General features: G+C 49.2%; 2 protein-coding genes across 2 annotated transcripts; one reads left to right on the top strand and one right to left on the bottom strand.

The window, feature by feature from the left end:
* Positions 1–4,879: 4,879 nt before the first annotated feature.
* Positions 4,880–5,915, bottom strand: LOC101781157. The gene has a single exon (XM_004958203.3). The coding sequence runs from the start codon at positions 5,795–5,797 to the stop codon at positions 5,231–5,233; it is 567 nt and encodes a 188-aa protein (XP_004958260.1). The 5' UTR covers positions 5,798–5,915; the 3' UTR covers positions 4,880–5,230.
* A 1,914-nt stretch (positions 5,916–7,829) lies between these two features.
* LOC101780754 lies at positions 7,830–12,358 on the top strand. The gene is made up of 6 exons (XM_004958202.3): positions 7,830–8,908; positions 9,627–9,712; positions 9,794–9,898; positions 9,980–10,747; positions 10,891–11,113; positions 11,451–12,358. The coding sequence occupies exons 1-6, from the start codon at positions 8,599–8,601 to the stop codon at positions 12,113–12,115; spliced, it is 2,157 nt and encodes a 718-aa protein (XP_004958259.1). The 5' UTR covers positions 7,830–8,598; the 3' UTR covers positions 12,116–12,358.
* Positions 12,359–12,754: the final 396 nt, after the last annotated feature.

The raw sequence follows: 12,754 nt of genomic DNA, 5'->3' as shown, positions 1-12,754 counted from the left end.
ACCACCTCCCTCCTCCTCTGTGTGTGATCAGTGATCACGAACACGACACTCCTCAATCAGAGTACCAGCGCAATTCACTCGTAGAATCAAGATACCAAACAGACAGGAATGCTGCATCTCTGGAATGGCACGACACGCACATTTCACCGGACAAAATGGCAGCGAGTTACAGACAGATGACAGGGTAGTATAGTAAGTAGTAAATACACAAACAATGGAGGGGAGAAGGAAAGCTGAACAGAAATTTTCGTAGCATATGGCTTTTGGGGCAGGTGAGGCGATGCTCGGTACTAGCAGGCGAGCAGCACTGCAGCAGTGATGTGCGCATCAGTTTCAGAGCGTACTACGTGCAGCCAGGCCGCGCCGCGTAACAGGAGAAGGGAGCCCGGCCAAAGCCACCGAGCGAAATGGACACCTCACTTGGCGGCGTCTTCATGATGAGGCTTCCACAGTTTGGACGCTAGCGACCGCCGGCTCATGGAAACGAGGATGCCGCGGTCCCGTCCCGCGCCCCCTGCAGACGCCGGGATGGATCAAGGTCTCACTCTCATGGATGGGCGCGACTCCACCACAATTTCATTCGGGAAAGGGGTTAAAAAAAGGAATATATTATATTTTTTCCGAGTTTTGTGGGTGACAGCTTACCAGCAAATCATTCAGAGGGGGCTGCAAAATCTTGGGTTCTTCGGTGGCCTTCTTTTTGTACGGGCCGACGGGCGTGCTGGTTCAGTTTCTGCACTCTCTGCTCGTTTGTTTATGCGCTTGTTGGTAGCAGGGTGAAGCGGAGCGTGATCGGATTACGGGATTAGGCCAACAACTGTGCGATAAATATATAAATAAACTAGTGAAAGCCTTTTCCTTTCAATCATAGGCATACACACTGGCACTGTCCGTAGCAATCTGGCACGGCGAAAAGGGGCGCATTTGCTTCCAATGTGCTGCACAACTCATTCGCCGTTCGCCCCCCGTGCTGATGCGCGTCGAGATTAAAATACGCTGGAACCTTCCTGTGTGGCTGGCTGTGCCCCGCGAGCTTTCGGAACAGAGGCTCGTTGCGCTGGCTGCCTGCAGCCCGTGTCCGTTGTTCCCGTCCCCTCGCATCAAGAATCTTTTGACCGGTGGCCCTATTCCAGACACGGAAGGCGATCGCGTTGTCAGCGAGAGCCACATTTTCATGGCCCCGCGCTCTGCCCGACTGCCTCCCGGACGCCCGTGCTGTGCCAGCCGAGCCGGACGCTGGTTCGTGGAGAGATCACACCAAAAACACGAGTGAAATTGACGCCGCGGGACGCCGGCCGAGCTGTTTGGCGTCCAGAAACCAGCGGCGACCGCATGTGTGCGGGTGCGGTGCCCGCTGCCTGCCACACCGACCGCCGGGCCGCGAGCGAAGATGGCGGCGGCGTGCACGTACTCTTCCCTGCGCCCACCTAACACGCTCCCCTTGCGGCGTTTCCACGGCGGGGTTGTTGTTTTTCTTCCTGCGAGTTGTAGTGTCGGTGCTCACCCAGCTTCTCCGTCTCGCTCGAGGACCAGGACGGTGTGAATGTTCCGGTGGCGCGTCCATTTCTGCAGACTCGGGGAGCACACGTCCGTCCAATCGCTACATGCCCCAAGCCCAGTCCATCGAACGCCTCTCTTCCCGTACGCAACAGTTTCTCCGGCATCTTGCGTTTACGTTATACCTGTGACAACCATTTATGTGGTTTTATCGATGCCTCCGACGTCATCAGTTCGTACTAAAATGACTCGTACGCCGAACCAAAAACGAGCGTTGAGCTTTCAAGTGGCGTTTACCCGATGCGTACGTCCCACCATTCCACACCATCGTTTGTATTGGATTGGTTATGCTGATAACACCAACGAAGCATAAGATCGTACTCGATGATTGGCTCCCCTGCTGGATTAAATAGTACGGATAATTCCGATTGGTTACACCCAACTCAAATGCCCCCAAAGAAAAAGGATTAATGATTAATGACACCAGAAAAGGATTAGTGAGCACTGTTCGCCTGTGAAAGACCGGACAAAGTTTAATGGTTAATGACGCCAAAAAAGGGATCACGAAAGCGAGGAGGAAAGGAATCGGGAAGATGGAGCCTCGCTTTCAGAGGACCAGGGACGCCACTACGGCATCACCCACAGACATTTTACCTGATCCACTCGGCCACTACACGGATCGCCATACCCCCGTCCTGGAGAGTGGAGACGCAGACTGCAGAGCAGGTGGCCGTGGTGTACCCGGTGGCCAGCTCGAAGCGAGCAGCTGGAATAAAAGTGCTGCCGTGCTGCTTGACTGCTCGTACTACAGTAGCATTGCTTGGCGTCAATGCGTATGCGTGCACCGTGAGTTTCATCAAACCGAGAAGGAAGCAAGATCCCGGAATATGGTGCGCGAAGCTTTAGCACCAAGGGAGAAAAGGGATAGCCTACGAAGCCGAGGATCTTTGGATAAACTGTTAGATTTAGGCTCATACGTGGTCTAATCTGAAAATTTCAAAGCATGCATAACCTTTCGTCCTATATTGCTAATTCAAGGAGAGATTGTCTTTAAATATGGAAGTTTTCTCTCTATGCAAAATAGGTGCAAATGAGATATAAGTAGACTATTGCGCGTATTTTTACGTGAAAAATCGCGTGACTTGTAACTTGCGACACTCGCTGTGCTCAATCTCTTGCTGATGCTGCGTCAATCAGGTTTTTGGGCAGCGACCGCTTGCTGATTCTGCAACATCTACTTCAATACGTTCGACTAAGTTCTACGCGGGATCATTGAACAATTTCCTTACGCAATCTTGTTCTAGACAGTATGTTGCCTGCTTAATTGTATTATTTGCTTGCATTAATTTTGTATTTTTTTCTCTAAATAAAATCTGGAATGTTTTTTAGGCACATATTTCCAACCTAAACTAATGAGCTAGACGTCAAGGAAATACAGAAAATGAACTTGCGAGCTGGCTGAACTGTTGTTCTTGCAGAGCTTGAACAGTCAGAGGCAATGCAATGGCGACCCATGTTCCCATACTCCAGAGCAGAAGAATCTCTTGAACTTGTGCAGCATGGACCGAGCGGGAGCAGGATCCCGGGAAAAATAGTTCTGGAAGCTTTAGCAGCAAGAGAGAATGGACAGCATACGAAGCCGAGGGTCTTTTGATAAACAAATGAGCTACTCGACGTCTGGACGTCAAGGGAACAGTGGAACACTGAAATCGAACTCGCACTGATCCCCTACACTACTTTGGAGCTGTCTCATGCACTAGCGGCCCGTACTCCATGGCAGAAGAATCTCTCGAAGCGCATGTACAGCGTATTTGCTACGGGAGCATCATCGGCCGAGACGAAGAAGCAGGATCCCGGGAAAAGAGTTCTGGAAGCTTCAAGTTGCACGGGACAGCCTGCAAAACCGAGGTTCTTCGGATAAACAAACGAACTGTGCCACGCACACTTCAAGAACACACAGACACTCGAATTCAACTTGACCTTTTGGCGTTGATTCCCTACGACGGTGGACTAGTGGTCCGCACTGGATCCGTAGCGTCATGAGGTGTCATGACGAAGACGATGGCACGAGTGCACGAGCGAGCTGCGACCCTGAACAATGAGGGCGAGCGAAAGTGAGCGTGATGGCTCGGGCACGGGCGCGGCGGAGTGGCGTTGATGGAAAGTTGGAAACCGTCCGTGGGGGACGGGGACGGATCGAGCGGCATGGCCCAGTCGGGCGCATCAGGTTGCCATCCGAAGTTGCGAGCTGGGGAGTGGGGCTTCATCATGCGCGTGTCTCAAGACTCTGAACTCGAGCAGCAAAGCAGGCGCGACAGTGAATCTGACAGGCTGACAGAAAGGTGCGGAGTTGTTTCAACCACTCGTGCCACCAATGCTAGCGAAACAGGACCGGTCCTTTTTTCAGCGTTTTTGGAGCTAGCTAGTATCTTTTTTTCTACAAAAGGATGACGTGCTGAATGCAAAAGGTCTGCTTTTTGGATCGGCAAATGTACGTAGAATAAGGAATCGTTGATCTCAAAAAAAAAAAGGAATCGTCAAGCATGTTTTTTGATTCAGTTGAAACGAACAAGCAGAAAACCAAAGCCCAATTTCAGGTCTCTCCCGATTCCCGATCCACTCACCCCAAGGCCCATCTGGATATACAAAGCAAGCCCGGTCGGCCGAGGCCTTTTCAAATAGGCCTGACAAGCCTTCATGGCGGAAAGCCCAACGTGGCGTCATGGGCTCTTACTCTCCCAACTGACGAGTTGCCCACCCATCGGCCATCGCGTGGCGGCGGGGGACCTCGCCCGCGGCCCGCCGCTCACCGTATCTATCGCGGACGCCGGACGGGAAGTTGCCACCACTCGTGCACGAGCAGGCGCGGCACAGCACCGTCCCGCCCGGGTCCGGCCGTCCGGCGTCCGCAGTTTCAGCAACCGCCCCGCGCCCATCACGTTCTGCGCCGTCGCCCGCCGATGCACCAAGTAGCGGCGCTCTCGCCCGCGCGCGCGTACCCAGACTCCCAGAGGCCGAAGGCCCGAAGCGCTCAGCCGTAGGACCCGCGGCCCCGCCACCGTCTCTTGATGCACGGGCACGGCGGCGCCCGGAGGCTCGGGCCTGCCGCGCGATCTCGCGTCCCTTCTCTGTTTGCTCGCCTCCGCGCGCGCACTCGCGCCCCAGTTCCCATAATCCCACACCACGCGCGTGTGGCGTGCGCCCCCCGCCCGCCATGGCGGTAGCTAGCGCCTAGCGGGCACTGTTGGCGCGGTCCGCGCTGCCTCCCGCCGGTTTCACGCCGTTGCCATGCGTCCCCGGCGGCGGTGAAGCTGCGCCCAGCACACATCGAACTGCTCAAACAATTGGTGTGTGAACAAGAGATACACGCATTGCCGGGGCGTGAACAACGCGTACGTTAACATTATAACGCGACGAGCAAATCGGAGCCAAGTACCAAACGCAAGTTGCCAAGTTGCTCCAAGTAATACTAGTAACAGGCTGACAGACTGAAAAAATACAACCGTAACGAGGCAAACATGAAACAACTTCAATAGCACCCCTGTTTCTAGCTAAAAGGGGAAGTGGAAGAGCCGAAGAAGAGGCGTTCCCGGTTACACACGGTCGAGTCTCGAGTGCTAGCTCGCGAGCTTGAACTACCTGTGCCACTGATTCACTGACACGTCACGCGCGCATCTATCCGATCCATCCGCCGGCACGGAGGCGCTGCGCGCCACACGCTTGCTGCTTCCCGCTACTCGTACCTGTAGATGAAGTCGGAGTTGCCGACCATGGCGTTGAGCACCTGCGAGACGAGGAACCCGCTGCCGGCGATGACCACCACGATGAGCAGCGCCGTCACGGGGTTCTTGAGCAGCTCCACGATCGGCTGCAGCACCGTGTACGCCACCCCCGTGCTCACCGTCAACGCGTACAGCGCGTACCGCCGCATGTTGTCCCAGAACTCCTCCACCAGCGGGCCCTCGGGACCCAGCGCCAGCGCCGGCCCAGCCCCGGCCGACAGGGCCAGCGCCACGCCCACGCCCGCCGTGATGCCGCCGATGAGCGCCCACGTCGGCAGCGCGCACGTCCTGCCGCCGCCTGCCGCGGGCTCTTGCCGCGGCTTGCTCTCATTAGTGGCTGACACGGCTGCCTCGATGCTCTCTTGAGGTGCTATGGCCAGGCGCGCTGCTTGCTGCTGTGGGGTGGGTTCATGGGAGGAGAGGCGAGCTCGGACTGCGGCGGCGGCGAGGCCATGGCGGCGTCTGGGAGAGAGGCGAGGTAGGTGGAGGGCGCGGTGGAGGAGAGAGAGCTGGTTCATCTTGTGCTGCCGTCGCCGCTGCTTGGGCGGTGATGTGGTGGTGTCCGGGTCTCTGGGATGTGAGGAGGTCGGAAGAGGAAGAGCCTGTGGTGGTTGCTTCTTCGTGATAGGCCTCTACCAAGTTAGCTAATTTTATCTTTTTTATTATGGTTTTATTTTGTTTGGTTTATATCTTTATTTATTTTTCATGAGCTTTCAGGGGTACCACGTCATAAGGTTACAAGAGCACTTTGAATAAAATCTCTCATAAAACTTATAAAAACTCATTCCTTTTTTATCCCCGTGACAAATCGTGTATCCTATTGAGGTGACCGGTGTCATTCACATCCCAACGGAGCAAAGTTTGTGATTGGAAAGTGGAAACTACACACGTGCCTTTTGGAAAAGGGTAAAATAAAACTACCAAACTACTCGTGTTAGTCAATGTTCGTAAGGTGTGTTTTCTTCTGAAAACGTCAGACTTTATGAGTTTCGATCATTATTAAATTATATGCATATTTAATATATTAAAGTTGCATCAATATAATCAAAATGCCTTTTCATACCTATGTTGATTTATTAGCAATTGGTAATATGATGGATGAGAAAATAAGGGCCAAAATATACTTCCGATGACTTTCTTGTTGTAAAATCTGACATTATTTGTCATATGTGTTTTGTGGTACATCTATAATGAGAAAAATAATAGCCCCAAGTAGATGCTAAACTCTTCGAACATGGCGTATCCAATCATTTCTCGTTGGATATGGTTATTTTGAACATTATTAGACAAATAATTTTTTGCATGATAAATCAAATTAAATGTTGCACTTTTATTTCTTGATGACATGAATAATAGATGGTAACTACTAAGTGAACTGACCGCTAGACAAACTGTTTTATAAGGATTTTCCTACTCTTTTAAATGAAGTACTACTACCTCCTTTCGCAACTAAATGACGTCCAGACATCAAGCTCTACATATAGTTCAATCCTCATGTTGGAAACATCATATACTTTCCGACTGAAGGAAGTATTTATTAGCGTGTCTACTTAATTATCTATCTATTAGCGTATCTACTTAATTATCTTTTTAAGCCATTAACGTACTGCTTACATATAGAACTTATACATAAAAAATGAAGTAAGGGTGTGTTCAGCTATGATTTTTTGCTGCTACGCTGCAACTATGGCTGCAACACCAGCAACTATAGCTCTTGTAGTTTTAGAAGACTACCAGCGCAGCTGTAGCAATCTCAACCGAACAGCTTGTAAGTTGTTCATATAAGAACCGTACACTATATAAACCACTCTATTCATCTACTTGTGGCCAATCACACACCATTGGCTTACGGCTCTCTAAATCGTGAAGCTCACAATTTACCCTAAACAAAACCGTGAGTCCGTGACCACCTCATCGCGATTTTTGACTTTGTTCCTTCCATTATCGTCACAACTTAGAACCTGAAACCTAAACAAAAAAAGTTTTTACCTGCCCTCTAAAGGAAAATATCTATTTGTCGAGCACTGACTGCTAGACAAACTATTTGCAAGGATTTTCCTACTCTTTTAAATGATGTTTAAACTTGTTATATGTAATCTACATATGATTTGCATATCGACATAAATTAGTACTTGACAAAAATAAATTATATTAGCTACCACTAACTCCTTCCGCAAATAAATGGCGTTCAAACATCGCATACAATTCAATCCTTATGTCGGAAACGTCCCAGACCGAAGGAAGTTTTTATTAGCGTGTCTACTTGATCATCCTTCACGCGAAATCATTAACGTATTACTCATAGAAATGAAGTATAAGTTGTTATATAAACCAGCTTGTGGCCAATCACACCTACCAGCTCTCTAAACCGTGAAACTCACAATTTACTCTGGACAAAACCGTGACAAGCTCACCGCGGTTTTTGACTTTGTTCCTCACTTCCTCCCATCGTCGTAATCACAATCCGAAAAAAAAAGTTTTTACCTGCCCCCCGAAGGAAAACCACACCAACCGTCGCCCTGCCCATGCGGCCTTCGCCGCTGCGTTCACCCGAAAGAGAGGGAGGCAGGGAGCCAAGCACAGTAGATTCCCCTTCCCTTCTCTCCTGCCCCCTTCAACCCCCTCTCCTCACCTTCCCACCTGTCCGCCTTCCTCCTCCTTCCCCGCGCCGCGCCCTCCTCTCCCCGCCGCCACTGAGAGGGAGGCCGTCCTTGCGCGCGTGCGCCCCCGCCCGGAGAGGAGTCCTCCGCCCGCGCCTCCCGTGCGCCCGTCCCGACGCCTCTGGTCCCTCCGACCGCCGCCGCCGCCGCCGCCACCTCCGCCGCCACTTTCCTTGCTGTCACTTCTGAGAAAATTTCTGGGGTTTCTCTGACGAGGATCGACCGTCGGCGCAGGAGCGGGCTTTGCCGCCGCCTTCCGTTTTATGGAGAGGTTCCTGCTCAGCCTTAACCCGTTCCGGTTCAAGCCGCTCTGGCCGGCGAGGACTGCCTCCAAATCCCTCTGAAGCCCTAGGAAATCGTCCTCCCGTCCGGGGGTTCCCAGAAATCCCCCGGCCGCCGCCCTCCCAACACCCTTGTTTTCCGGGTTAATCTGAAGTTTCCTGTAAAAAATCTCTCGTGCCCTCCGAGGTTTCCGAGAGGCACCAGGCTCCCCTTGCTTCGCCGAGAACTGAGAGCCCTAAGGGGGCGTCCTCCCAAAGACCCTCTCGAGAAGGACATGACCTTGCTGCGGGCGGCGGCGCCTCCGTTCGCGTAGTGCCGTGCCCCCGGGCTGTTTTGCGTGGGCGTCCTTCCTTGCGGCGTGGGCGTTGCGGACGAGGATGGCGAGGGAGGACGGCCCGGTGTTCGTGCGGTGGAGGGAGGAGTTCGTGTCGCAGGAGCGGGGCAGCCGCGTCGTGCACTATTACCTCGACGACGCGGCCGGCGGGTCCCACCTCGCCGTCGTCGGCACCGAGAGGAGCCTTCGCCACATGCTCTACGTGGTCTCCGAGGACTTCCGCGCCGCGTGGGGGTGCGGCGGCGGCGCTGATGACGGCGGTGGGCCGGCCGTGTTTGCGCGCAAGTGGAGGTCGCGCCGCGAGGTGGTGGATTGGCTCGCGTCCTTCCTCCCGGTGAAGGCACTTAACTCGAGTAAGTAGTTCTCGATTGCATCCGTTTCGTTTTATTAGGTTTTTACTACTGAGTACATGAATTCTTCGGACATTTATAGTCACCGAATCCATAGCTCTTGTTCACTTGAGCCTTATTTTTGTGATATTCAAGGAACCTAAATTGTGTTCTGGAAGCCATGAATGCCAAAGTTGTGCTCTGAAAAGTGAAAACCATGACTGCAGCCTAGTAGTAACAGTTTGGAACCTATAAATTCTGTTAAGGTAGCTGGCCTCCCTTTACACTTATCGTAGAAGTGTTTGATTGTGATATGCACAATGCAATAAATTCATGCCTCTAAGGGCTTGTCAAACACAATGAAATGTTCTCCTATATGCACTTCATGAACGCACCTTTCTCTTGTATTATATTCATTTTGCCATGAAGAGAAGTGGAAGATTGTGGAAAAAGTTTTATCTGCTAAGAAGCTCAAGGAGAGGCCGTTAAGCTTCTCAGCTGAAAAGGAATGAAGCTTCCCCAGGGATGCCATCCGATAACCATCATCCTATTTGGGAGTGCATGGCTTCTATTTAATACCTGTAGTTATATCTATACTCATGCACACAAACACAAAAATAACACTCACTCATGGTTGGAGTACCTTTCAGGTCAATAACTAGTCCGAATAACGCTTATATGTATTATATTAATTGATATCAATGTCTTTTATTTGTAACTAATAATTTGCTGTCCATTTCAGAATTCTCAAAATGCGGATCTTATGCGGATAATGACACCGGGTTGGATGGATACAGTGAAACTGATAGCTTTCAGCACCAAAATCTAGTAAGTCATCAGTTATAAATTTGTGTAATTTATTTCCATGTATTATGAGCTCATTGGTATTTTTGCTGTTGTCTTTGTTAGGGGAAAGACTACAGCTCAGACATTACATGGTCCGGTTCATTCTGGACATGCGGCAAGCAGCTTCGGCACTATCGAGCTTTTTGTCGCAATGGAACCACAATATCTGTAAGTTTCGTCATGATATTGTGTATACGCCATGGTCATGTCTAGATCTTCCAGAATGTCTTATGGCATCTTATTTTGCAGACCCACACATTTGTGCTGGTCTTGTCAGAGGAAGAAAGTCGCTATCTTGCATACTTGGAAGACATGTATGAAGATAAGAAGGGACAGAAGAAGGTCAAAGTGCGGTGGTTTCATCAAAACCAGGAATTTGCTTGTGCCATACCTCCTCCTCCCCCTCATCCTTGCGAAGTTTTCATTACTCCTTTTACGCAAGTAATCAGTGTGGAATGTGTTGATGATATTGCAACTGTTTTAACTCCTGACCATTATGAAAAATGCTCCAATGCATTGCCAACTTCTTCTTTTGTTGGGATACGTTTCTGCTTTCGCCAGTATAGCAAAAATAAGTTCAAGCATTTTGACTTGAGTACACTGCGTGGATATTTTAGTCAAGCTGTTGTTCTGTCCTTGAAAATTCCAGCTGAGTCAGAAAAGGATGGTGAAATCACACCTGGGAAGACTAAGTTTCAAAAGCAGTATGAAAGGCTTTATTCAAAATGTTTGGGCACTAAAATCTGTCGAGGTCCACAAGCAGACTCCATACCACCTTATCAGATATTAAATAATAAGCAATCTCCTGGAAAGCATTTCTCTATCAAGTTTATAGGGCCCCAGATTCAACTAAAGCCCACATACAGTGCTGGTGACAGAGTAGAGATCTTGTCTCAAGACAGTGGCATTATTGGCTGCTGGTTCAGGTGCACTGTTCTAAAGTCATGTATTAATCATAACAAACTGAAGGTTCAGTATGATGATCTCCAAAATGCTGATGATAGTGGGAGATTGGAGGTATGACTGATGACTTGAGCCTCTTTTCTTTTCTCCTTCAATGCCATGATCTATTCTATTGTTCTTGTATAAAATGCATTCTCTGATCAAAAGTCGATATCATTTCGTGCTTCTTCAATATGAGTTTATGTGCCTCTGTGCAGGAGACAGTGCCTGCCTCTACATTGGCTCTTCCTGATAAATTGGGACTGAGAAGCCCAGACCGACTAAGAATTAGGCCACGCCCTCAACAAAATATTTCTGTTAATGGTGCTGCTTTGATACCTGGAACTGCTATTGACGTCTGGCAATTTAGCGGCTGGTGGGAAGGAATTGTTGTCAGTTTAGAGAACCCTGCTGCAGATAGCCTCCAAGTATACTTTCCAGGTGCCTTTTCCTTGTTCAACCAATATTTCCTTATTTTGTCTACCCTATGAGAAACAAAAGTTGCTTTGACAAAATATGTTCTAGCACTGAGTTAACAGAGTAAAATCCACATGGTTAAAAGTACACCATTTTCCTGCTGGTTTAAACCCCAAATTGTATATCATTTCCTTTTTTATCTTTTCAAGTATGCTAATTTTATTAAATCTATCATGAAACAATGTGTGATCTATGTGTAATCATATTGCATCAGACAAAGATTGGGTGCTTCTAATAAATGTATCATCATTTACAATATGTGCATGAAGATGGTGACATTTCTGTTGTTATATCATTCCAGGAGAGAATTTTTTTCGGGTATGCCAGCTACAGGATGTAAGAATCTCAAAAGATTGGGTGAAGAACCAATGGGTTGATATTGAAATAAAGACAAATGTGTTGTCACGAATACCTTCAGATGGTGTCAAAACAAGGCAACCTGATAATTTTTCATCTGTTGGCGTGCTAGACTCTAGCAGTTCTGCACTGCCTGAGCAAGAGCTTGCAGCTATCCAAGCAAACTCCAATGGAGATAAACCAGTGCCTGAGCGAGGGCTTGCTGCTATCCAAGCAAACTCCAATGGAGATAAACCAGTGCCTGAGCGGGGGCTTGCTACTATCCAAGCAAACTCCAATGGAGATAAACCAGTGCCTGAGCAAGGGCTTGCAGCTACCCAAGCAAACTCCAATGGAGATAAACCAGTGCCCGAGCAAGGGCTTGCAGCTACCCAAGCAATCTGCAATGGAGATAAATCAGTGACTGAGCAAGGCCTTGAAGCTATCCAAACAACTTCCAATGGAGATAAACAAACAGAAGCTAGCAAGCAAACTGAGGTTAGTTTGACTGATAAAACCTCCTCCCTACTTGTGGAGGATGAGAAACAAACGATTCTAGGGAAGCGTCCCAGAGATGATGGTGAACAAGACTGCAACGGGGAAGTAGGTGTAGATGTTGGCAAGACATGAGGTTTGGGACTCCCAAACTCGTTAGACTCATGTACATAGCTATAGATATGGTAATTGAAACCCCCAGGGAGGGGTTTTACTAGGTTGCTGATATCAGAGCGAATTGTCACCTCTTTGTCATACACGGACCTCTACTAGTGTTCTTATTTTGCTGGTAGATGTGGTGTTTATGTTACGAGACACAGATTGCAAGCTGAATGGTACCCTTCCCAGTCACGTTATATAGCAGTATTTTTGCTGTGACGTCTTCCTGCCTCGACTATAGTTCAATTCATCGCAATCAGTTTAACTTCATTCATTTTTCTAGACTGAAATCTCGCCCTTACTCACTTGTATTGCAATTTTTGTATCTACTCTTTTCTCAGCTGGTGTCAGCATTTAGGTGCTGTTGATTCTCGTAGCCAATCATGATGATCCATTCTGATCGCTATGATGAGCATCCTACCATCCCATGAAATGCAGCTGCGCATGTTGATCTGAAGAGGTTGCCAAATGAGAGCATTTTTCACTCTGCGGGTCATGTGCCATCTATTTGTGGCATCCTGGATCTGAACTTGCCTGTACTAAGAATTCAGGAAGGCACGCCATGATCTCATCATTTTGATTTTCTGTTATGTTAGGCCTGAGGTCCCTGACAGA

The sequence above is a fragment of the Setaria italica genome, chromosome II (genome assembly GCF_000263155.2).
Source record: "Setaria italica strain Yugu1 chromosome II, Setaria_italica_v2.0, whole genome shotgun sequence".
NCBI classification, from domain to species: Eukaryota; Viridiplantae; Streptophyta; class Magnoliopsida; order Poales; family Poaceae; genus Setaria; species Setaria italica.
The sequence above is the reverse complement of the archived record's forward strand: the minus strand, read 5'-3'. Positions and strand labels throughout refer to the sequence as shown.

What these genes read in the sequence shown, in the direction of transcription:
- LOC101780754 (XM_004958202.3), top strand. Translation starts at nt 8,599, where the DNA reads ATGGCGAGGGAGGACGGCCCGGTGTTCGTGCGGTGGAGGGAGGAGTTC. An exon ending in GGTGAAGGCACTTAACTCGA is followed by an intron (nt 8,909 to 9,626) that starts GTAAGTAGTTCT and finishes TGTCCATTTCAG; the next exon opens with AATTCTCAAAATGCGGATCT. An exon ending in CCTCCAAGTATACTTTCCAG is followed by an intron (nt 11,114 to 11,450) that starts GTGCCTTTTCCT and finishes ATATCATTCCAG; the next exon opens with GAGAGAATTTTTTTCGGGTA.
- LOC101781157 (XM_004958203.3), bottom strand. Translation starts at nt 5,797, where the DNA reads ATGAACCAGCTCTCTCTCCTCCACCGCGCCCTCCACCTACCTCGCCTC.